The sequence below is a fragment of the Patiria miniata genome, unplaced genomic scaffold (assembly GCF_015706575.1).
Source record: "Patiria miniata isolate m_02_andy unplaced genomic scaffold, ASM1570657v1 HiC_scaffold_28, whole genome shotgun sequence".
In the NCBI taxonomy this organism is placed as follows: Eukaryota; Metazoa; Echinodermata; class Asteroidea; order Valvatida; family Asterinidae; genus Patiria; species Patiria miniata.
In genome coordinates this window covers 3,418,656-3,443,354 of record NW_024037067.1, presented here as the reverse complement: position 1 = coordinate 3,443,354, position 24,699 = coordinate 3,418,656, and the positions used below count along the sequence as shown (strand labels likewise).

The 24,699-nt window shown below is 41.8% G+C and overlaps 4 protein-coding genes across 4 annotated transcripts; 1 reads left to right on the top strand and 3 right to left on the bottom strand.

The window, feature by feature from the left end:
* Positions 1-158: 158 nt before the first annotated feature.
* LOC119734950 lies at positions 159-3,614 on the bottom strand. Its single transcript, XM_038208597.1, has 2 exons — positions 3,380-3,614; positions 159-2,524 (listed from the first exon to the last, which is right to left on the bottom strand). The coding sequence occupies exon 2, from the start codon at positions 2,366-2,368 to the stop codon at positions 164-166; it is 2,205 nt and encodes a 734-aa protein (XP_038064525.1). The 5' UTR covers positions 2,369-2,524; positions 3,380-3,614; the 3' UTR covers positions 159-163.
* Positions 3,615-4,860: 1,246 nt separating this feature from the next.
* On the top strand, positions 4,861-8,773 carry LOC119734886. The gene has a single exon (XM_038208508.1). It carries the CDS (start codon positions 5,459-5,461, stop codon positions 6,545-6,547), a length of 1,089 nt encoding a protein of 362 aa, XP_038064436.1. The 5' UTR covers positions 4,861-5,458; the 3' UTR covers positions 6,548-8,773.
* A 1,979-nt stretch (positions 8,774-10,752) lies between these two features.
* LOC119734887 lies at positions 10,753-16,490 on the bottom strand. Its single transcript, XM_038208509.1, has 8 exons — positions 16,036-16,490; positions 15,238-15,404; positions 14,627-14,921; positions 13,687-13,874; positions 13,126-13,270; positions 12,897-13,002; positions 12,275-12,396; positions 10,753-11,885 (listed from the first exon to the last, which is right to left on the bottom strand). Exons 1-8 carry the CDS (start codon positions 16,432-16,434, stop codon positions 11,598-11,600), a joined length of 1,710 nt encoding a protein of 569 aa, XP_038064437.1. The 5' UTR covers positions 16,435-16,490; the 3' UTR covers positions 10,753-11,597.
* A 905-nt stretch (positions 16,491-17,395) lies between these two features.
* On the bottom strand, positions 17,396-20,005 carry LOC119735010 (NADH dehydrogenase [ubiquinone] 1 alpha subcomplex subunit 3-like). The gene is made up of 4 exons (XM_038208686.1): positions 19,903-20,005; positions 19,508-19,582; positions 19,213-19,290; positions 17,396-18,248 (listed from the first exon to the last, which is right to left on the bottom strand). Exons 1-4 carry the CDS (start codon positions 19,946-19,948, stop codon positions 18,199-18,201), a joined length of 249 nt encoding a protein of 82 aa, XP_038064614.1. The 5' UTR covers positions 19,949-20,005; the 3' UTR covers positions 17,396-18,198.
* Between the last annotated feature and the right edge of the window lie 4,694 nt (positions 20,006-24,699).

Below are 24,699 nucleotides of genomic sequence, written 5' to 3'. Positions count from 1 at the left end.
CCTCAGTTGAGATTTCTTTTTTTTTCCTCTTCTGTGGCAAAAAAAAAATCATAACACTTGTGTACGTTTCCCTCATTTTGAAAGGCAAACTGCCTAAATGATATCATATTTCATCTTCATCCCATTAAGCTGAATGACAAAGTTTAAATTAATTTAAAAAAAATCATTCAGGGCTGTTTGGTGGGCAGTCCACATCTTCAGGTGTAACACCAGCCGTCGGGATGTGAATAACTAACGAGGATGTCAATGTCTCGGACTTAGAAGCGAATTTCTCATCGCCAGGATCAACTCTCGGTTGTTGATGGGTGAAACGCGTCGCTCCACCCCCGTGATAGCCAGCAGCCCCCGCCAACCTGGATCCGTACTCGTACTCCATCCCTCTGTTGTCACTGTGATGTGGTGTATCTAGTTGTTGAAGCTTTCTCCAGATGATGAGAGGGACTCGGTGGTTCATCGTTGGCGTAGCTGCGGGAGGCAGGTACCGGGAACATGGTGCCAATCCAGGGATCGCTGCTCCTCGAGACACGGTCATGGAACCGCGTGGGCTGGCCTGACGCGTCGGTAGCGCTGCGTCCATGTACCACTTGGCCGCGTGAAGAGGACTGGTGTGGTACTGGGTCTGCTCAAGCCTGTTTGCTCGTGTCAGACCTCTACCTCTTAATACAATTGCGCCATTACGAATGTTTGGTTCAAAATCTCTTCTTGGGCTTCGGACATTTGCCTTTTTCTCACTCCTGTATCTTGCTTTCAAATCAACATCTATCATATTTGCTTCAGCCACATTGTTTCGCTTAACAGTTTCAGAATCAGAATGAGTTTTCCTTGCTATGAGTTCCTCATTGCTGCCATATGAGTCGATTTTGTCGTTTTGAGGGAAAGGCGGATTGTATGAAGTTTCATTAAACAGCCGTATGCTTGAGCGGCCCGTCCTCTCAGCAGTCCGTTTTCTTTGCTCCCTTAAGGTCTGATCCGGACTTTTATCGTTTTCTACGACTGATTGCTGATGATTTTCTTGATGTGATTCACTGCTGACGAAGTGTGAATTGTTGGAATCCATGCGAGGAAAGCTCACGAAGTCTCTCCCCTCCTTGCGGAGGTCTTCCAAGATTTCCCGGGTTTCTTCTCCCGTCTCAGCTGCCTTGAGAGTGGCCTGAGCCCGGCACATGGGGCACATCGAGCAATCTGGTGGTAACCCTTCTTCGGTTCTGTTCGCTTGGTCCACTATGCTGATCTCTTCCGCAAAATTCGGCGAGACTCCACTACTCACTGGCCGGCTGTCAGGTGAAGGAAGTCTGGCATTGAGCCTGAATGGTTGTAAGGCATCGACAGCCTCGGAGGGACCCGAATCGACCGTGTTGTCGACAAAGTGTTGCCGTCTCCAATTGTCGACAGGCATACGGATAGATGAAGCAGACCTGGCTTTAGTGGTATTTTCTTTTTCTCCGGCGTTAACCGTGAGTTCGGTTCTCTTATCATTACCAGGACTTGCCACGCCATTTGACCGACTATGATCGCTCGACACTATGGCCGATACAACATTGTTCCCATTTTCCACATCAAAATACCTATCTTTTAATAATGCAGACTGGCTTTCAATGTTAGGAGAATATTGTATCAAAGTCCTAGACTCCGATGCACGTTGTGGACACGTCGGGGTGACGTTGTCAGTCACTTCGTGGTCGATCGAGCCGAATGACAAACTAGACAAGTCCGAAGCAGACGACACCATGCGCTCGTTCACATTGTACACGCTCGTCCTCGGCAAACTCCCGCCAAAAATCTGGTATCCGGCGATCTCTCCCACCCTGTGATTGCGGTAGCCAGTGTCTGAAGGCTCGGTGCTCTTCACGGGATATCGGGAACTACTCAACCTGTCTCTGTGATTCTTTAGAAGTTGGTTGACACTGGAGCGAGAATTCTGAAGCAGTTTCTGGGCTTCTTGTCTGGTGTTGAAGTTGTCGAAAGCCAATGCCGGTTGGCTGTGGCTCCTTGTGTGTGCATTATTAACAAAGTCCAACTTTTCCTGGGTTGTTGAGTATCGTATTTGCATGGGCTTCCACAAATCAGCTATAATGACCGGTGTCGAACTTGTGGATGCAGAATTGTTCAGTTGGGAAGAAAGTCTCTGTTGAGATTTTCCGAGTCGGTTATCCACCGCGTTCGGTCCACGCCGTACCGTGTGTGGGTCGGCACTCCGACTGACTGTTAACTTCACATCCCTTCTCGTGCGAGCGTTTCTGGAATCAAGGGACGTTTTAGGGCTAGTCTCGGGTCTCTTGGAAGTGTTTGCGATGAGAAACTGCGGCTTATCCCAGGCCAGGTAGCGGTGTTTGACTTCAACTACGGGCCGTGGCGGACGGGCAGTCATGATGAGGCGTGACGCGCTACCACATCGGCTGCCGCTGGAAATGTCTGTTCAGTCTCGTTATCGGCCCCAAATGGCGAAGATTCTAAGATGTCATCCTCCACTACCCAAAGAGAAATCGGAATCTGGAAACACTGTGCAATGATCGTCTCATACGACCTGCATAAAATCAAAATTCAGAGTAAGATAGGGGCCTACGTGTTGAACTGATCACACGACAATAGACATGACTTGGAAACATGACACAAACCTATTCTGACAATACAGCACATTTTGTCAATGATCAACTCAACAGTCAACACAAATTGCAAAGCAATAAGCGACTCACGCACGATCGTGTCATTACTAATAATAAAATACACACTGACATGCATCCGATTTCAACGAGTCGATCAACGTGTGTTGTTATAATTAACAATTCCATGAGATGTTGAAGAGGCTGTCTCGATACCATCTCGCCCGTCTCTGGGCAACGCCGTATGCTCTTCGCAACATGATTCAAACCGATGTTTGCAGGTGTTGAGAGTACTTCAATTTGGATTGAAATTAAAATGCTATCAATAGACACTTCTTATATTTGGCATAGGCGCAGATATAGAAGGTCAAGAGGGCATCATTGTGTTAAAGTCAGGTGCAATTTTATACAGGTGTATAACAGAAAATACTAAACCATATTTCTGTGGTAACCATAAGTAAGGAGAAACAGTCACAACATCCCAGGAAATTTTGTCTGATAACCGCTTTTAGCTTAGCAAACATTTTCTTTGCTCAACAAATGTCTGTGCTTAACAGTAAAATAACAGCAGTTCGAAATCGGCTTGTTTTTGAACTGTTAAGTAAGCTGTTAGTGCAGTGCTGGAATGAATATAGATGCACCACAACCAATGTCTTTTATGAAGTGTTTGGCCCTAAAGAGCAACACTTGCCAGAACTAGCATTTATTCACATAAGAGGTTAATTGTCATATGCAAATCTCAGTCTGATACTTTTGAAATTATGATATGAATACGGTACCTTGTCCCGTAAGGTGGCCTTCATATCATGTACATGGCGTAACCGTCGTACACTAGGTGTTATACGGGAAGATTTTCGTGAAACCACGGGCGCAGGTCGGTGCTTTTGATATCGGCCGTTTGCGAAAGGATGGAGCAATGGTGAAGTCATCCAAATAAACCACACCGGTCGATCATCTGTGAAATTAAGCCACCGCATCAAGACTTTTGCTGCTGTGAAGTAGGTTGCCCAATCGCTCTGTTGCCTTTTTAATCCTGCACGTTCGAGTCATCGTGATTTTAGTCAGCCTCCGTCTGATAACACTGTTGAATTTCACCATGGAGCGAACCTGTGCGTATTTACCAGAAAGCTTTGCAGAGGGGGCTGTTTACTCCTTGCTTTTAACACTTGGGATCGGTAACCAAAACTTTGTTGATTTTAACTTGCAACTCTGGCCTAATGCTCACCAGCCAAAGTCAAATAACGCGATGTTTCCTATGAAAAGCTGAAACAAACTGCTGGACAAGACAAACAGTGTACCTTTCCATTGTGAATTGGAGAAGTTAAACACACATTAGCGAGGCAAAATGTAGAGAAATACAAACAACTACTACTAACCGGAAGAAAATCGGGATATGTTGTCCTTCCAAAGTGTCTCCAAAGTGGACAGCATGCATAGATTACGCCTCATGAAAACTAATCAGATTTATCAGCAGCGGTAAGCGGTCTTTTTGTGTTGGTTTAGCGGATTAGAAGATTACTGGGATTGAAGGAAGTGTTGCGTTGACAACGCTTGCGGGCTTACTTCTGCCATCCAGAAAGTATACTTTTAAATAAAATTAAAAGAAATTTGCCTGAGATATATAATACTGCGAAGCGTTTCAATTACACGTAAAAGGTGTATTTTTAAAACAAAATTACGTGCTTGAGGAGTTATGTAAAAGGCGACTTTTTGTGTTGGAAATCTTGCTATCGCAAAGTTACTTTTTTGTTTCACGAATATTCCGCTAAACTGTTAGGACTGATGTTTGGAGTGCGCCCTCAAGAAAATACTACAGGAGCCATTGTAGTAACAATGGTCACTCGCAGCGTGACTTCTGTAACTTTCTTGGTGTGAGTTTGTAAAAAAAAAATTCTTGTAGTTAGCCTTGTTATCATTATTCCCCCCAAAAATACAACAAACTTATATCTCAGGAGAAAGTTAAGTAAATCGTTTTCTTTAGTACATGATTTTCGATATTTTCCGACTGTGTATCACAACACGAAATTTGGAGTTGACTACCGCTTGAAATATAAATATTGCCTTCTCTCTATTGCACAAAATAAAGATTTGGCAATTTTGTTTGGTGAAAGTTCATTTTATTGAAAGAAAATGAGGTCTTAACTTTTTTTTTGAAAAGCGCCCTCTCCGGATTCTGATTACTTCCCCACACTTTCACTCGTGGAGCTTTTTCAATATCGATCCCATTCATGATATGACACGACTGTATTGGGTTCATATTGGGTACAGCTGTACAGGGGTGCATGCTTGTGCCTCTACGGCTGGGCTAAGGGTGCACCGTGGGTGCGCTGCATGGGCCTGCGATCAATAGAGAGTACAATAGGCATGCCATTGCCTCGGGCACTCAAGCCTTGAATAGGGTGATCAAGTGGGCTCACACTGCACACAGCTATTTGCATTTCTCAATCACTCTGTTTATGGATACACAGTTGGAAAGTTTTGTGAACAAACTGATATCCTGGTCGATGCTCCATGGACGCGTTAGTTTATGAGTGAGATCCTCATAAAAGTGTCCGTTTGGAACTCTTATGTGTGTACTAAAGTCGATGATCTTCGCTGAGTTGACGTGATCGCGTTTCTGTTTGGGACATGTAATCTGGTTGTGAAGCGTATACAGTCAACATGACGAGGGTCAAGGGGTGACCCTATATGGAGTGCTGTGAAGAGCAACAACAGGAACGCCATACTGCGTTGCTAACGCAAAACTGTGGTTGAGTTCAGCGATTCCTAGAAGAAAACACTGAACTTCTCGGTGATAATCTGCAATCATGTGATGTGCTTGGATCGTGTGGGTATGAGGATGTAATGTGATCGGAGTTATGGCCAATGTAGGGGATTCAAACTGGAGTCTTGGAGCGTCCACGGGAAGTTTGGGCTCGACATCCAGTACCCCTCGCCTGTGCACCTACCGTGGGATGTACCGCGGCAGTGGGAGTGCAGACATCATGAGCCCACAGCAACTGTCTCCGTGTATGGACTCGGTTGTCGAGTCTCCAACAACTAGCTGCTCATCTAAGGAGCGAGACCGGCACAGCCAGACGATGGACGTGGCTCACATCAGACTCCGGCCGGAGATCAAGCCAGATTTACCGTCGTCAGTACCGAACAGCGCTCGGGAGCCTCTACCGGGCTACTCGCCGTCCCACCACCGCGATCCGGCCAACCATCGCTCGGTCAACGAGCAGCTGGATAAGTATATGGTGATTCGGCAGAGGAGTTTCCACGGGTACGCTAGGAGCAAGCAGGACCTGAGGCAGCTTCCTCAGACGGACCCACGGGAGGAGACAGATACCATCCCAAACTGGCTTCACCGCTCCAAGACCGATATCTACATCGAGAGACGGCGAGCCAAGCTGGCCTCACAGAGGGCCCGTAGACGCGGCGGTTCTGGTGGGTACAACCTGGACGGAATCACGCTAGGCAGCCTCGTCAACCAACTACCTGTCCCAGGGAAGAGAGATTACAACGGGAACTGTAAACTGGACTCATCAATGACCGTAAACCCAGGCTCCCTCACCGGGGAGTGTCGAGAGGAAACACGGTTCCCTCCACTGACTATGAACCGCATGAAGCAGATGATACGAAACGATATCCGGACTTACACCATAGAGAGCCAAGCCACCGAACACCGCCGGCCCTCCACGACTAGCGCCTTGCCTACCTCCTCCTCAACATTCCCCGTACCGGACCCTCCTCCAAACTCCCCTCCGCCCCAAACCAGGGAACCTACGGGGCACAAGAGGGGCCGGTTACGGAAGCAACCTCTAGGCTCCATTCCATTGAGGATATGGGAACCGAGCTTGGATTACGTACTCAGGAGTAATGCCAAGGAGTTACAGCCCCGGCAAGCTGTGCCGTCATTTGCGCATCAGGCATCAGTGCGACAACAACCATCACCTCTGAAATAATCCCCGTTATTACCCATGAATTGTACAATACAGAGAGTCTTAATATTGTATTTAACCGCTGCTAAAATCAGGAACATGTCAGAATTGAATATGTGGATCCAGTGTGATGCATATAAAGGAAAAGAACAATTCATGTATATGATGAGTCTTGACATCTATTTAGGAAATTTTAACAGTTGCAAATGTTTAAATTCTAAAGCAACTTTGCCCTTTTTGAGTCCTTTGATCCACCATTCATAGGTCGAAAGTCACTGAATTCTCCTGTAAATTTTCAGTCGAAAGCACACTTCGGAAAATTGTCCGATTTGTGACCAATCACTTTGTTCGCATGTGTTTCATTGTTTGAAATTGTCATGGTTTTATGAAACCGCATGGAAAAACTGTTGTATTATTTTATTACTTCATTGTTCATTTAAAAAAAAATACGGGTATATAACTTCTAAATATTTTACTTTCAAAATTCGAACCCTGACCCTTACTCTTTTGACGATAATGTTGACCGCCACCTGTATTCATCCTCGTGAAAATAACGATATGATGTCTCAATTAATTGATATCCCTCCTCCTAAAACTTTGTGCCCCGCCCCTCCGATGAAATCCAAAACAAGACTCCAGTCCAGGTGTCCTACAAACCCACAAATTAACATGTGGTTAGAAAACCTTGGGTATATTTGAAAGTCTTATCTCATAAAGCTTAAAGGCCAATTAAACCGTCAATCGTCTCCTTTGTCAAAAATGGCGATTAAATATTTGTTCGCTTATCATTTGGACAATAATGAACCATTAAACTGTTGTGTGTAGATGTGTGTTTATCGCCGAATCTGGGCTACCCTCTCGTAACATGTGGACCTTGGTCTATATTTCAGACCTCATTTTTTAAGTAAAAAAATGAATGTGAAGTATAAATTGACTGTGCGGATTTTTGTTTACCAAAAAGGTGCCGGCAACTGAAAAAGATTGATCCAGGTCACTTTTGCAGAGTTTTTAATATCAATGAAATTGAATGGAATTACAAACTACTGTTAATCATAATTTGTGGCATAATCATCTAAAATTATTCCTTTATGATTATCCGTCCAATGTACCGTCACGGTGATAGAGATTAACCTTGTAACAGTGCAACGTCATATTCAAAGGCTCTGTTAAGTATTTTGTTGTAATATCTACGATGATCAACAGTCTAGGTTTTCAGACACAACTATTGTAAACGTTGCACAAAATATATCAGGATTTGGTGTCACGTTTCTTTCGTGATCTTATTTGTATTTGGTGGAAACACTCCAAAAAGCATAACCTTTTTATCATCGTATCATTTTGTTTTCAGCATTTTTTCTCATTGATAAGACAGAGAGCCAAAATCAGCTATGACCATCAGTTCAACCTGAGAAAGTTCATAAAAGTTGACTTGTGTAAACCGATTTTTTTTTTTTTTTGGATAGTGCAATCCTAACATTTTGTATTTTTACTGTAGGAAATAATAACCTTGTATATGTGATATCCATATACAAATTTACCCGTATGCATGAATTCCGTCCGTTTGCAAAATAGAAAAGGAGTATTGTTTGAAGTTTTTACTTATTCGTAGACATGTACGTGTAGATGATATACATAATGTTATATTGGACGATTATAAGGTAACCCTTATGTTACTGTTGTTTTACAAGACAAAGGCCAACAATTGAAAAGGACTGTTAATGATACTTATTACATTCATTTTAGTGACTTTTATTACGGGAATATTGGTCATGAATATTCTACGAAACAGCTAGTATATCGGTGCATATTTTTGACATTCATTTCACGAACAGAACAGTTTTGGAAGTATAAATGTTCAAGTTGTCCAAATTTTGTTGGGGCGGGCCTTTCTTTACGACAACGCTACCACATTGTGTACATGGCACTTGTACATGTACATGTATACAAATTCTAAAAGTTATTGATAACCAAATTTAATCTACAAAATGGCTATTATTTTGTCCGAAGTCGTTGAAATTGCAACAGCAGCCTTTTTGAGTGATATCATGTTTAAAAGGCACATACAATCCTAGGGAAAAAACGTCCAATACATAGCCAAAATGAAGTATTTATACTTGGAGGAGCTCCGGAGGTGACCGATATATATTTTATGTACCAATGTGTTTTACTCGCCCTTTGTTGTCATTATTTATGCGTTTACTTTGTTTATTATGTAAACGTTGTAATTTATTAAAGTTTTGAGATACAAAACGTGCCACTGGTCATAAGTTTTGTGAAAAGACGGCGAGTAATTTTCATCTTGATTGAAATTGTTTATGTGGTGTATTTAAACAAACTCTGCCGAAGAGTAGAACAAGAAAATACTTTTAAGGATAACTTAAAAGATATGGAAAAAATCACGTTGTATTTGCAGAACATACCTGAATGTTTAAAATTGTTGGCGAAAAGTTGGAGACCATTTTACAAATTTAAGTGTTTTTTTAAAGTAATGTTTGGGAGTAGGCCCTACTTTGCAGACGCGTGTGAATTTTATCACATAACAATGATGTTAAAAGTCACGTCACGTGTTGTTTACAAGTAAATCGCCCTCTGAAAAGTGCAAAGTTTACCTTACATAATTTACATGCAGGCCTACATTGACATGTTCATATACGAAACGTACGTGTCCAATTTCACTCACACGATTGCAAGCTCGGCAACCAGTTGAATGAATAGCGCGTCCATGGCAACGAGGCCACTACCCCACAGCTATTTGACACGGGTCAACAATCCCCCATTGCTCTCGCCTCATGATTCAAGTGCTTCACTCCCATCAGCCTCATCGCTAGCGTACAAAAACTTCAAAACTTTTCTTCTTCGTGTTTGTTAACGCCTGTAGATGATACTTCATGAAATCGCACGTGATTTGTTTTCTAAAGCCCCCTTTTCACTGGAGCTTGTACATCGTCCAATATTGATGGAACTCCCTAAATCTTTCATGTATGAGGGGAGGGCCGTGATAACTTCCCCGTAGCTGGGATGAATTCTCAAGGTTGTTCCGAAAGCACCTGTTTCATGGGGGTAAACATCACTCTGCTGTCATAAAGTTTTTTTCTCTAAACAGACCATAGCTCGAGGGTGCATTTTTGTTGCTGGCCCAATTTTAAAGCTCCTTATTTTGTTGTGTTTTAATTGCTTAAACACAGTAAAGGGTTGTCACTCATGTATTATTAGACTTTCAAGTTTTGGAAAGATTGTGTCCCATCATTATTACCCACTTTCCCCCAATGCTAAGAAAAAACTTCAACAATAAATTGTTTCCAAAGTGTGCAAGAATGATGACGATCTATGGAAAGATGTAAGCCCAAAAGTGAGCCTTAGTTGGCCCCCTTGGAATTACTGCCGATATTTTCTATTCATTGACCTTGTAATCGGCTCAGGAGAACCCATAAAAGTGGCACCAATACATCAGCCGAATGAGAACCAATTCAAGACTTTGTTGGCCGACAAACGTCTTATTGAAGGATTTGGGAAATAACACCATGCACCATGATTAAACCTAGACGCGGTCATGATACATGATGTTTATTTTCTGAGTGCGCCCTCCAAGTACATCGCCATCTTGGATCGAAAACGAGGTTGTGCTCCAAAAAAATTCCATTCGTTATTGCTACATTTGTTCAGTCATTATACGTAACTATCCATTCAGATTACTGAAGCTTGTTTGAGAAACCTCTCTTTACTAACAAGCAAGTCTCTTTCAACTCACAAAATTAAAGTTCTTGTCCATTCCATTATAAAGTAGCAAATATTAACGCCGTTTTCACATGCGGCACATATGGATGTTTTAACAGCTATACTTCTGTTTACACAACCTGTACGAAATGATTTTACACTTCAGAGGAAATTAAGCTCAAATGAAACCCGTCAAACCAAGCAGAGTTTTGGATGATAAATTGCCATTAGTCACTTTCTCCTCACCTGGATATAGATGCCGAGGGGCAGCTCATTTGCGCCGTTATAATAGTGACACCCCTTTTGTCCTACCTCCGGTGCCTTCTGACTCTTAATCATCGAGTCACCTGCCGCTATCTCACGCTATCGCCCCGGGGCAAAGACAGTAGGAAAAACCTGGTTGTTTGGGCACAATAAGGTCCCCCCTAAGAAAAAAAACACCTCAAATCGTGGTGTTCGTATGTTTAATAAATAATTGTAAGCTATTTTAAATTACTTTTATTTCATCCATGGCAAGTCGATGTTGTATGAATAATAGTTACTGAAATAATATTATTTTGCGCACTTCAGGAAATGTGAATTGTCCGAAAATTCCTTAACAATGACAACGTTTGAAGTGATGAATTTGTGATGATTCAGATCCGAGAATAAAAAAAGTTGAAATTGATAAATTTCGCTGCAGCTTAAATGTTCAAAGTGCACCTGCATGCAGTTAATTTCATAACATGATTTGTGTTTGCATGATGACATTCGATTTGTACACATAATTACTACAGCGTAGGGACAAATACAACAAAGCTATCAAGGACCTGGTCATTGTGTGACGATGTGACAAGTTGTTCTTGAGCTGTATCTGTTATCGATTCTGTGCTAGAGAACGGTCGAGTAATCGATTCTCTCAGGCAATTGCAATCACACCGAACAATGATCATCGACTGAGCGTGGGGCGGAGTCGCCCCGTATCCTTGGTTACGCCTAGCCCCTCAGGCCAAGAGGGAACAAGGATCTATTAGCGATAAGAGGGGCGGAGATTTGTTTCGATGAGTGGAGGGAGGTGGTGAAAGAATACTGATAAAACACTCCGATGTTGGAAATTCGAAACGGCGATACCATCTGACACTTCTACTGTAGTGACAGAAACCCACATTTTTCTTAATTCGTGATCGTTAGATACATTTCTAAAATTCATAAAGCATTTTTATCTCGAACTATTTTTGAAGATCAGTGTACAGTGAGATCACCATAAGGTTCGGAAGATCATGAAATGAGTAACAAGTAATAATTTAACTTGCATTTTAAAATGGTATCAAACGTTATTCAGTAATATTGCATCATTATTTATTTGACGGGTAAAATTGTGCTAAGTTGCCAAGTTTAGAAATTGTGACAACGTTAGCAGAGTCGAGGCGTAGGTGTAGGCGGCCGACGACCAGAACGGGAAAACGCTGTTACTGTAGCCTGGGAACTCAGTGGGTGTTTGGTGCCCGAAGTGCGGCTCTTGGACCATCTTCTTGTACTGCTCCTGGGGTACTACACCGGACATGGCCAGCACCACACTACTGTCAAGATCGATGTGCGTGTCGTTCAGTGGGATCTTGGTCCCGTTGACGTACTCCAAGAAGTTCATTGGGTAGTAGAAAGGCATCGTCTGGGGAATGAGAGAATTGTAAGAGAATTGCCGGCAATTTCAAACATTTTGCAGCGATAGAGGGACAGTAAGATTGGGGAAACTTTGGGCCTAGATGGGCCATTCGAGATGGACAGTTCGGGATATTAAATTGTCCAATACAGTAATTGGTATTGGCATTTCCCGGCTTGTTCTAACTTGGAACGGAACATCTATCGTTGCCGGTTGCAGACAAAGGCATTCAAATGGAACAACTTTATGTTGTGCCATTCAAGTTCTTGCGATCTCCATACACACAACCTCCTTGGGAGATGTCAAAGAACCTTAAAACAATTCATCATCAGCGAAGGAAATCCTGAAGAAAAGGAAGGACATCTCATTACAAGATCTTCGTTTAACTAGAAACTTACACTAGTGCCTTTGACCGAACCCGAGAAGAACGCATTGAGAGGCTTGTAGTCATCACTCAGGATGAACTCAGCCAGCCACGACACTGCTTGATCCACCACACGAATCACGTCAACCGGAGTATCTGTAGAAGAAAAAGAACCAAATTTATACACATAGGTTAAGTAGGTCTTTGGTAGCAGCAGCAACATCAGTAGCAGCAGGATCAGAAGCAGCAGCTTTGTGCGTGAAGTTGCTGCAAAGGTACAGGTCATCCAGCAACTACCACTGCCCACTCAAGCTGCCTTAATAGTACGGCCAAACCATGGCCCAACTTCGGCCATCATTAATTTAGTCAGTCAGCCCAAGCCCGAACTCAAGTTGGTCATCTAAATAACAAGCCCGCTTACAATCTTACCAGCTACCAAGCCAGTAGATCCCCCTAATGACTGTCAGAGCACACTTGTCGAAACATTGAATTAACCTTCTCAGAGGCGCACTTCTCTTCTAGAGTATAAGTCACTTAACAGTGCATCAACAAGACAACGAGCTTCTCCCAAGCTGTTATCGGCAATTTTTCTTTTTATTTGAAAACATAGTCAGTCGGCCTAAATGCAGTATTAACAGCCTAAATGTAGTATTAACCTTTTGCCCAAGTCAACTGTCCCGTCGCTTTGTCCTGAGTTGTCCACGTAGCAATCAGTGCATTGACGGCCATGGATGTGGTGAAAAGGCGATCATCGGCGCTGTTCTATGTAAATCGAAAACATCATAAGACTTAAAAAAAATAAATCAGCAGTTTGACTCCATTTGTCTCTTGAGGTTCGGCCATCGAAAACCCTCTCTAAATATTATGCCAATCACCATGACTCACCTTCGGTTTTCCCTCCCACGTCTCGTCGGCTCCGCCCAAGAAATCATCAAAGTAAGCCCACTTGCCTCCTTCCGTCTTCGCCTCTGCCAAAATATCGGTGGTCACCCGCGACTGAAGCACCTCGTTCAACTGCTCGTACACCAATCTTCATTAATTATAGAGAATATAATGCCCTATCAGTGGCTGCAGGTTAAAATGTTTGCCTTTACAAGACGGTTACAGCAGCACATGATGTACACGTTTTTTTTTAATGAGGTGCACGGTCTTTAAAATGTCTTTAATGCCTTCAAGTTCTCTTCCCCACCCCCCCTGTAAATCAAAGGTGTATGGTTGCGCTCTTGAACTCTGTGCACGACCTTAAGAGGGCGCTGTTTACCCTAGGGTGGGGATTGAGTTAAGGACACTTTATAATTCGTTGGAACACACAAACTGTTTTACTCAAGAAGTCTTACTTTGTTGATGCGCGTGCGACGATAAGAATATCAATGCATACCAGGGGAGTGTCCTACACAGACAGCAGTGACTGGCATTGTAACTGTTGAGGGGGTAAGACAACTTTACCTGAGTGATGGGAACGCAGGTAAGTCCCCTCTAGCAATTCGGTTGGCTATCAGGAACCTGGTGCGAGCTACGAACCAGTAGAAGTTGTAGCGAGACGGGTAGTAAGTCAGAGCTAGGTCCGGCCGGCTAGTCATCGTGCCACTCTCGATGACCCACGCGATAAAACTCGTCGTGTTCTCGTACACCATCTGTAGGCGTTAACAAAAATCCTAAGGTCTACATTTACGAAATAACATGTGCCAATATTGTTTGCACATTTGTCATACCGAAACCAAAGCGAGGCTAAACTTGCAGAGCATGGGCTCCTTCACGTCCATGCATGTATCCTGCATGACTGTTATAAGTAAGAACCCATAATGGCTAAAGCTTGCCAGTTCAGTCTCTCTCTGAATGATAAATTATGAGTGTAAATGCAAATCGTTAAGAAGGAATGTAATGTTCCCAATGAAATCGGTGTTAAAATTGAGTAAAAAGTAGAATTAACGTCTCTTCTAATCTACACAGTTTTGACATTGCTCTTTTCGTTGTTGTGACTTAACTGTTAGGCACAGACAACATAATGTATCAAGATTTTGCTTTCAAAGAACGGGCAAGATAAGTGGGCCAAACTTAATTGAACCACCTTTACAAAATCCGAGAATTCGCTTCAAGACTGACCCTGGTATCTGCGTCGAACCACGTTTTTGATTCAAACAGATTCTCCATCAGAGCCGCAGTTACGCCATAGATGACATTTGCGGCCACCGTAGAATCCACGTTGTTGATGTTGAACGGCATGCTAACGCCCTCATTGTGTCGCACGCGCTCCTCCGTTAGGTTTTGAATCTGCCGCCAAAATCAACAGAAACTTGAGTAATTCAAATTTTATTCAGTACTCAGCAGTTTGACTTTGAGGAAAAATATCAACGAACGATAAGGGTATAGAACAACCAATTCTTACCCATGTAGTCACCAAGGAAACAGGCTTTCCTTCGTCGTTTGCCTTTTCAAGAAACCTGTGGGCGTAGTAATACGTCCTGGGATCGATCACGTTGGCTAAGTCGTCTGATAGAGGGCGGTATGCATACGTCTTGAGAAGCTCGAACGCCGAGCCTGTGTTTGTGTTGTTGGACTCCCACAGCTGGTAGAGGGCGGGGTAGCGTTTGCTGAGCTGCTTCAGGAGGCTGCCCAAGCCAATGTTGACAAATGTGTCGTCAAAATCCGCGGGAATCTTGAAGGCGGGAAAAAGTTCCTGCCTGGAAATTCACAGCAAAACTGAGGTCGTATCATCACACGGCAGTCGACATTACAAACTGTGGCTTCTGTTGAGACTGTAGGCCTGTCATATTAGTGCGCGGACGCCCTAATGCTACAGTCTGAAACTCTTACAAAGAATATAGGGGAAGGGGTCATGCAGTGGCACATAGTAGTTGCTACCACCTCGTCATAACTGCCTAATTCATGTGGGAACAAGTGAATAATATCTTCATAAGCCATGCATAGATCATCAAATTCTTTTCTAGTATGCTAGTATTATCTCAGAGAAGAAAATAATGACGTCTGTCATCTTACCTCGCGCCTTGGAGGAATTTGAGGAGTTCGCAGACCTCAGACGAATGGCCGAGAATGCTGCATACTTTCTCGATCAAGTCCCACGGCAGAGCGTCGTCAAGGAGACTGATGATGGAAATGATGTTCGTGGGTTGGCTCACCCAAAGACCACTGGAGTGGTTCAACGTCTTGGGGAAAATAAAAAAGGATGTCAGTAGTGTGACGCCAGGCCCGGCTGCTCATCTTTAGCTTCAACGTTGACCTATACGTTTACCTCCTAGCCAAGATCCCTAGAAGACATTTCAGGAGGAACCAACCAAGTACCAAGTACCAAGTTTACATCTGTTAACTTCATTTTACGTGTGGTAAATCGACAAACAGACATTCACCAAAAACCTCGGATACAGAAAAAACTGCCGACTCGCTTCCACTATTAAAGTATAATAACACGTGCACAAAATGCACACGCTTGGCCTTAACGGGAAAATATTATATTTACATTGAGTCCATTGTTGGATTATGATACTTTTTATGAAAAACGACTGGCTTCTTGATCCATGTTGAAATGTTGAATGGTTAGATCCCCATTTTTGGACGAAGTTTTTTTTACTCCAACAATTTCAAGTATAGGTCTAAATTATTATCGAATTGTGTCTACGTGTCGGATGGTAGTATCATGCAAGGGATTCATCCTAACCCATGACCGAAGGGGAAAGTGAAAAGGGTCACATCGTTTTGGTTATATTTTTTGCAGGCTTTTTTTTTTAATCCCGTGAACCCCATGATTTTACTGATCCCTGCTCCTTATTAAACGTTTACCTGCGGCCAGAAGTTGACGGCCCCATTCCCCGGCGGGCTGTTTTTATCATGATGGGAGTTGATAAGCTCCAAGGCGAGTTTCATCGGCTCGTCACCAGGTACCGGGGCTCCTTTCCCGTACTGTCCCGCCTCCAGAAGGCAAATTGTCACCCATGCCGTAGCGAAGGCGTTGTTGTCGAACACACCGACTTGACGGAAGCCTGCTATCCACGGCTTGCCGTACGTGTTGATGCGGATGTTGCTCTCGTACACTCCCCGGTCTTTAGCCCAAAAGACCGGCGGGACGTAAGCGTGACTCCGCTGGACCTGTAGCCCGGCAATACGCCGATTCAGCTCCCCAATCGTGTGCTCAATGTCACGGTCATGATCCACAGAGGTACCGTATAAACTTCCAACCATTTTGGAAACCAGTAGTGCCACAATAAAGCTCACCGCAACCCGAACCGATTGAAACATGATTAAGATTTCCACCACAAAGTATATATGTAAGAATAATGTTTCCTGTAAGTTTGGATTATCAGAAAAGAATACTGTATTGTTATTGTGTTCATGTACAGAGGAACTGTAGGTCATGTTATCTTATTTTGTACAGAAGGTAGGCGTATAACACAATGGACTTGAACCATTTGCAAGCGGACAAAGTTCATAATGAAAACGTGACTATTATTTGATGTTTGTTCATGCGAATCATAATTGCTCTTAGGTTAGGCCTATATGCAATAGCAGGGGCGTAGCAAGGTCATTTTTATTGGGGGTAAACATTTCTTGAAAAGGGCACTGAAATTTGACACCATGCCTCATTTTTTTATCCAGATTAAAAGAATCATCTCCATTTTGACCTGTATTGCCTTTTATGCAATCCTTGAAATGTACTTTGTGTTCCATTCACCTTTATTATTTAATTTTCATAATTGCCATTTTTAAGGGCGTTTTGGTGCCCTTTTGGTTTTTATGCTTATACACATTTATATAATCATGAGCAAAACTGTGATTTCATTCAAGGCAGAACGTTCACTTTCACATCTGCTTCAGCATAAAAAAAGTCGCCAGAGTTATGGGGTTTGCTGAAAGATGTGTCCCTAGGGGAGTGACATCACGGCAACAGCGCCCTCACTTGTCAGGAAAAACATGAAACATTTTAAATGTTTACAAAATGTGTACTTTGCACAATTTTTACAAAAAAAGGATGGCTCATATAGGTTTTTTTTTATACAGTTCAGAGGAATCGATATTGCTACAAATAAGCACCAATATAAAATTCATTTTACGGACACTTTATAAACCTTCAAATCGACTCTAATTAAGTATGCAAACACTTTGGTAGAGTCAATTCAAATGAATGTCACAATTGAAACAGAACTACATTACAAAAAAAAAGTTTACTTTTTGCTTTTATTACACTACAAACATTTATCATTAAGCATTCTTATACCAAAAATGATTTAAATCACGACTATTTTGCCAAAAAACAACACAATTAATTATTCATAAATGGTCATCTTTAAGAGAGTATGGCTCTAAAATCAATAATTTCGAGGATTTTTCAGAAATGTATTGATTTCAATCTATTTTGTTGATTGTATTACATTTAAATCCTATTGTCTAATTTGTTGTGAGCATTTCTGGATATTGTGAAGCCCCTTTTTTGTACTGTGCTTGTGAAGTCAGTCATCAAAGATAATAATATTTTAGTCATTCCAAACTTCAATAGACATCAAACTTTAAATCTTAAAGAATATATTTCACACAATCAAAATGTTTTTCACACAAAATTGTAACAATCAAAATTGTTGACCAACTTCACACAGCCTGTTACAAAATGTACATTTTGAAAACACACTTTTTTCCATGCATTCAGTAAAAAAAATTTCCATCTATGAAATTTTGTGTAAAACAACAAACTGATGAGTCAACTTTTGTCATGCAAAAACATTACTGACAACCAGTAAGAGTGTGTTTCTGAATAGAACAAGATGTGGTTGTCTAATGGAAACTTTTTAAGCATGTTAAGTTCAAAAATTGCTCCTTAAGACTGTGTACAATGATTTGACAAAAGAAAGAGAAAAAGAAATTAAAATTCTTATGAAATAAATATTGAAACTGTAAATGTCATGCACGGTGTGATGAGGAGGAACTTGGCTCAAAAAATTCACTTGCTGAACGTCATATTGATGTTGGTGGTCCAGTCTTGCCTTCTACATATCTGATTGGAGCTGTGGATGAAAAGAAAAGAAAACCATGTGGATAATCCACAGCATTATGAAAAGTCCCTACATGATCATGTTGATGTTTGGAGTTGCAATCAAGACTTTAGTTTCATATCCAGTCAGTAACCCTAACCTCCCCCAATCCATCAAACCCTAACAACATGTTTTGTTGGAATCTGTCAGGATGGGTACAGTACCCCTAAACTGACAGTCTTTACATTGGGTTGGCACGCCTCCAGAATCAAAGTCAAAACTGTGTGTGTGCAGTTTCCCATATGGTGTTGGAATTTGCCAGGATGGGTGTGGTTCCTAGTATAAAATTATGCTAGGGAGTTAATAACTGTTGAACTAAATTGTGACAAGGGCATTCCTCTGTCATTTTTTAACGATTATCATTCACTACTTGTGATCACACGTCATTGACCTGTGCTTGCTTGTCTTGTGATTAATTCAATTACAACATTTTCATCAAGTTTCTATCCAGCGTGACAGACTTCATATACCGTGCGTGTCTTGTCTTTAACCCTAAACCCCTTGAGTGCTTTTAATACTAAAAACCTTCCTCACTCTTGCAAAATCCGACACCATATAGTAAACTCAACACCCACAATTTTGGACTGATTATTGGTGGTATGCCTAACCCCATGTAAAGCATAATCAGTTTACTAGTGCAGTACTCACTCCAACAGATTTCAACAAAACATGCAGTTGGATTTTGAAGGGTTGGGGTGGTTAGGTTAAAACACTTTCCTGATGAGTTCTTGGTTAAATTCTTGAACACTCTTTTATATGACAGTACTTTTCCACCACCATTTGCTTTCTGGCATTCTTGCTTCATTGCCAGAAATGAAATAGCCAGTGAAGTAACACAGCTTCCTGCACATTATACCCTCAAAACCAATGACATCTGTGAATGCTATAATACTTCCAAACCAGAATCACAATATTACTTTGTGTCTTGTATACTTACTGGGATACCTAGTCGGCATGAGTCTGTTCGTCTCGGAAGCCCTGTCCTTCCACGGCCATGCCAAGTACACGAGGGGTGCTGGAAATGTCAAAATACAGGACTCAAAAAGGTTTTTGTCCACAACTTTACAAAAATGGAATTGAGACCTTTTGTTGTTCACTTTGGAAATGCTCTTATAAATCCTGTGCTAGTTATAATTTAATCAGCATATCAGGAGATAGAGCTTGGCAATTGTAGACGCTAGAATGTGAAGATTGCCATTTTGTTGTTAGGACTATTCAAAACGGAAACTTACAAGCCAATCCCAGGACTGCAGATGCTACCAGAACCGGTTCATTGTCCCATGCATACTTCAGCCATGGTACGAAACCTGTCACCAACAAACATACAAAACGCAAAAGGGTCAAAATGTTGCACACACCTAGGCCTACATGTGTATTCAGATTGATGCGTGTGGAAAAAAATACAAAATATGTAAAAAAATCACTTACATGTCACTGCAAACATTGAATTTGCAAAGTTAGTTGCAAAAAGTTGAACACTTGCATTTTACTTGCAATGTAGGTGTGTTGCAGCTATACCAAACACTCTATTCGCGTAAATAAAACTCACACTCTTTGAACAATATAGCAAAGTCAATGAAAAAAATCAAATTATGAAAACGAATGAACAAAAATGGTTAAAACACACCTCTTTTCCAAGCCTGCTTTGCAGGAGACAACGCTCGAGTCGCCATCTTGATAGTGAAGAGCGCCCTCTATTGTTACTCAGACGCCAGCGCATGATGCGCTTTGACAGTTTGGCACGTGTTTTGAACCTGCATGCAACGCGTATGGCCGGGGGCGTGACGTTCGTGTAAAATTTTGTATTTTCTTTGTACCAAAATTATACTAATTTGAGTACTTTGTTACCACTGGTTACCTATGACTAAGAGATAAAGCAGACGAGAAGCTTGTGGACACACTACTTTTCTGTTGATCCCTATTGTTTTGGAAAGAGTTTCCAGCATATGGCAGCGATGCCTCGACATCATTCATTGGGATTGGACACCACCGTGCACAAACCAATGATTGGTGTGAAAATTTTCCAAGTGTTTTCTCAGTAAAAGTATATACTTCAATATTTCCCTGCTAAATTTGACTTTTTTTAGGACATGATGGCTGATGTGTCACTGCAGGGAAAACTTCGTGATGTCTAGCTTGAATTTCCAGCTTTCCAGGCTCAGATATGGGGAGATTACTGTCACCATCATGGTGACAAATTGAGCGGTTGTACATACCGGTAGTTGCACTGAAAAAAACCCCCATTTTTCTCGGGTTCAGCTTGATCTTATTGTCATTTTCTGAGAGGATTCTTTGCTGCATAAAAGATCTAGGCCTATAGGCTGTAATAGGAGAGTTTTTGCTTGTAATTTTAAGGGAAATGGACAGTATCGGCCAAAAAATGTGACCATGGTGACATCTGCATTCTAAGTATGGTTAGTACTGGTTCCATCTTTCCTGGTGAATCTCCCCATGTCACGAGCCTAGAAAGCTGGACATTGCAAGCTAAGTGATGTCCATGTATGGAATTCTTCCCTTTCTGTTCCCATTTTTAAATTTGTGACGTTCTCATTTTTCAGGTTTGCGGGTGTTGTATGAGCCGTTTTGGCCTGGGCCGGTGGATCTGCTTGCAGCACCCTTCAACTTCAAGTTCAAGACATGGAAGTGACGGTGAGAACCCCAAGATGCAGTGCCAATCCATTCAACTTGAGGGGTGGATGTGAGAAATTTAGATGAGCTGGTAGGTATCTTAGAATTATTTTTGTTGTATGGACATCATGAGAATTTTCAAGGATTGCACTGAAAACATTAAATTACATGGGCCCTTTAAACACAAGCCTTTGATACTGTAAAAAAAAATATCCTCTCAACTTTTCCTCCCTCCCCTGCCAAGCTTAAGTCAGCCTGCCCCTCTCCCCACCTATCACACCCCTAGATAAGATGTGGATCAGTCCAGAAAACACTAGACAAATCTCAGGGTTGACGCAGGGTTGAAAACATGGCTTTTACAATTTCCTTAAAGAAAAATCTCGACACTTGGATTTTATTTTTGGTATCTTATCAATTGCTTAATATGTAATTTTGTCTAAAGCTGTCATTAAGGGTTTTTGTAGTCATATTTCCTAAAGAATATGTACAGTTTACTCTGAATTTTCTTAATTGATCAAAGTGTTGTACATGTATTAGCATTCTGATAATTTTAGTTATTGTTGTAGTAAATAATCTGTTGCATTTGCATTATATTAATTTATGACAAATGGAAATAAAACAATACAATACAATACAATACAATACAGTACAATACAACAGCAAGATTCACATTGAGAATATGATATTAATTGTCGACACAGTTTACAGAAGTGAACTTTTATTTTTGTCAAATTTGTCAACAACTTTTTGTTCTGTAATTTAATGTCATTTATAATACATTTTAGATTTTTAACCTATTCATCCCAACCTGCTTAATTTGTTTTAGCAAAAATACAGAAGTTAAGGATAGGGATAAGTCAAAGTTAGTCACTGTCAATGTTTGAGCGATAATAAAAGAATGAATTTATCAGTTGAATATCAAGTGGAGTTCTTCAATTCATTGTGTGTTATTTTCTTTCATCTGTTATTTTTTTTTGGGGGGGGGGGATATATAGAACCAAAAGGAAAGTAGGAGAAAGGGTTTGGCTTGAAAAGGAATAGACTAATGGGAAAACAACTAGATTAAATTAAAATACTGAAAATAAATATAATTCAATTTGCCCATATTAAATTAAACATTTATAATATACAGATCCTTTTTTTTTGCACCATTAAGTTGGTAATGTCAGATATTATGATATTAAGGAAAATAAATGAATAAAACAAATAATAGGAAAAAAAGTAAACCCCCGAGGATTCGAACCTGGGTCACCGGATCGTGAGTCCCGCGCCGTTCCGCAAAGCAGCTAGCACTACATTGTTCCAACGGTGGATTTGTTAGGCCTTGATTATTAGGATGTGTGTTAGTTTTACACGTGCACAAGCACGTGTACGGTTAGACGCGAACAGCAGTCTTATGAAGAAGTAACTATTTGTTTGATTCTAAAATCGTAGGAAATAAAGCCAATTAAGAGATTGATATTTGATTGGGATTTGGAGGGGGTGCAAACGGAAACCATACCGCGGGAATGAATGAACTGAAACTGGTACAATTCTTGATTTCCACAAAAAGGTGAACGTGTTCAACGGATGCAAGGAAGGCCATTCCTTTTGTTAATTTCCTTTGTTGAATCTTGCGTTAACAATAAAATGTTTCCATTGAGGCGAAAGGATTAAACGCCGCTATCTTTTTCCACGCTTGAGTGCATCTGAATGGGTGTTTTTCAAGCGGAAAATCACGAAATACAGCTCTTATACAACATTTTAACCCACAAAACGATACTTTTTGCAGAGGAAATTGCATACTGAATAAAACTGTAGTTTCAGAATGCAAAAATTCGCCGTATTAAGGAAATCGATGTCGAATTTTTCTGCAGTTCCAAGCAAAACATTTCCACTTTCCAACGTAGGTGGCGCTATATATATTTTATTTCAAAGCGCCACAGATAACACGTGGCGGTACATAATCGGCATGCCACGTATATCGCAGACGCATTTAGGTCGTGAATAGTGTACCTTTGGCTCATGGAGTCAAGTTCAACTTCAGGAAAATTAAGTTATGACTGAATTAATGTTTGGTGTTAGATCCTTCGCCCATCCCCCCCCCCAAAAAAAATCCACAAATATTCGTACAAGAAAATTCATTGCAGAGGCCAAAGAGGCGTTTTTCAAAACTTGGCCCCGTTTCCATTTAAGAATAATTATTTTAAGATGGACCTCTGGCTCAATATTGGGCCCTTTTACGCTTCCGAAAAATTAATTTATTAATTTATGACTGAATTTATGTATGGTGTTATACCCCTTGCCCCCCCCCCCAATACTCGAATGTCCTGCCTCCCCTTTTATGGACATTATCGTGAGTTTAACCCCGTTTGTTCTAGTCACGGCCCGGGCCCAATTCCCGGCTTGAGGCACACTGTACTGTGAGCGAAATATATACAGCGCCACCTACGTTGGAAAGTGGAAAGGTTTTGCTTGAAACTCCCAAAAAAATTGGCATCGATTTCCTTAATACGGCGAATTTCCGCATTTTGAAACTACAGTTTTATTCAGTATGCAATTTCCTCTGCAAAATGTATCATTTTGTGGGTTAAAATGCTGTATAAGGGCTGTATTTCGCGATTTTCCGCTTGAAAAACACCCATTCAGATGCACTCAAGCGTGGAAAAAGGTAGCGGCGTTTAATCCTTTCGCCTCAATGGAAACATTTTATTGTTAACGCCAGATTCAACAAAAGAAATTAACAAAGAAAATAGACTCCCTTGCATCCGTTACACAAGCCTTCTCGTTCTAGCGGTACCGTGTATATACCTCTTGGGGCGACGTCGCCTCTAGCGGTAATTAAGTCGCCTCTAGCGGTACGTCGCCCCTAGCGGTACTGTCCGCTAGGGGCGACGTCGCCTCTAGCAGTAAGTCGCCTCTAGCGCTATCGTGTACCTCTAGGGGCGACGTCGCCTCTAGCGGTACGTCGCCTCTAACGGTACCGTGTACCTCTAGGGGCGACGTCGCCTCTAGCGGTATGTCGCCTCTAGCGGTACCGTGTACCGCTAGGGGCGACGTCGCCTCTAGCGGTACGTCGCCTCTAGCGGTACCGTGTACCGCTAGGGGCGACGTCGCCTCTAGCGGTACGTCGCCTCTAGCGGTATACCGTGTACCGCTAGGGGCGACGTCGCCTCTAGCGGTAATTAAGTCGCCTCTAGCGGTACGTCGCCCCTAGCGGTACAGTACCGCTAGGGGCGACGTACTGCTAGAGGCGACTTAATTACCGCTAGAGGCGACGTCGCCCCTAGCGGTACAGGTACCGCTAGGGGCGATGTACCGCTAGGGGCGACGTACTTGAGGCACACTGTATACTGTGAACGAAATATATATAGCGCCATCTACGTTGGAAAGTGGAAAGGTTTTGCTTGAAACTCCCAAAAAAATTGACATCGATTTCCTTAATACGGCGAATTTTTGCATTTTGAAACTACAGTTTTATTCAGTATGCAATTTCCTCTGCAAAAAGTATCATTTTGTGGGTTAAAATGTTGTATAAGAGCTGTATTTCGTGATTTTCCGCTTGAAAAACACCCATTCAGACGCACTCAAGCATGGAAAAAGATAGCGGCGTTTAATCCTTTCGCCTCAATGGAAACATTTTATTGTTAACGCCAGATTCAACAAAGGAAATTAACAAAGAAAATAGACTCCCTTGCATCCGTTACACCTGCCTCCTCGTTCTCTAAGTATAAGGTGCACGTGCACCACAGAAGTAGAATTACAAAACGCCTTTAGACAAAACTAACCGGCTTAAGGCGAATTGCGGTGTACGGTG

Coding starts and splice junctions, on each gene's coding strand:
- LOC119734950 (XM_038208597.1), bottom strand. CDS start 2,368: ATGACTGCCCGTCCGCCACGGCCCGTAGTTGAAGTCAAACACCGCTAC.
- LOC119734886 (XM_038208508.1), top strand. CDS start 5,459: ATGGCCAATGTAGGGGATTCAAACTGGAGTCTTGGAGCGTCCACGGGA.
- LOC119734887 (XM_038208509.1), bottom strand. CDS start 16,434: ATGGTTGGAAGTTTATACGGTACCTCTGTGGATCATGACCGTGACATT. Junction 15,405..16,035: donor CCGTCAACTTCTGGCCGCAG/GTAAACGTTTAA, acceptor ATTTTCCCCAAG/ACGTTGAACCACTCCAGTGG. Junction 13,271..13,686: donor CCTGCGTTCCCATCACTCAG/GTAAAGTTGTCT, acceptor TAATTAATGAAG/ATTGGTGTACGAGCAGTTGA.
- LOC119735010 (XM_038208686.1), bottom strand. CDS start 19,948: ATGGCGACTCGAGCGTTGTCTCCTGCAAAGCAGGCTTGGAAAAGAG. Junction 19,583..19,902: donor AAAGCAGGCTTGGAAAAGAG/GTGTGTTTTAAC, acceptor TGTTGGTGACAG/GTTTCGTACCATGGCTGAAG. Junction 19,291..19,507: donor TGCAGTCCTGGGATTGGCTT/GTAAGTTTCCGT, acceptor TGACATTTCCAG/CACCCCTCGTGTACTTGGCA.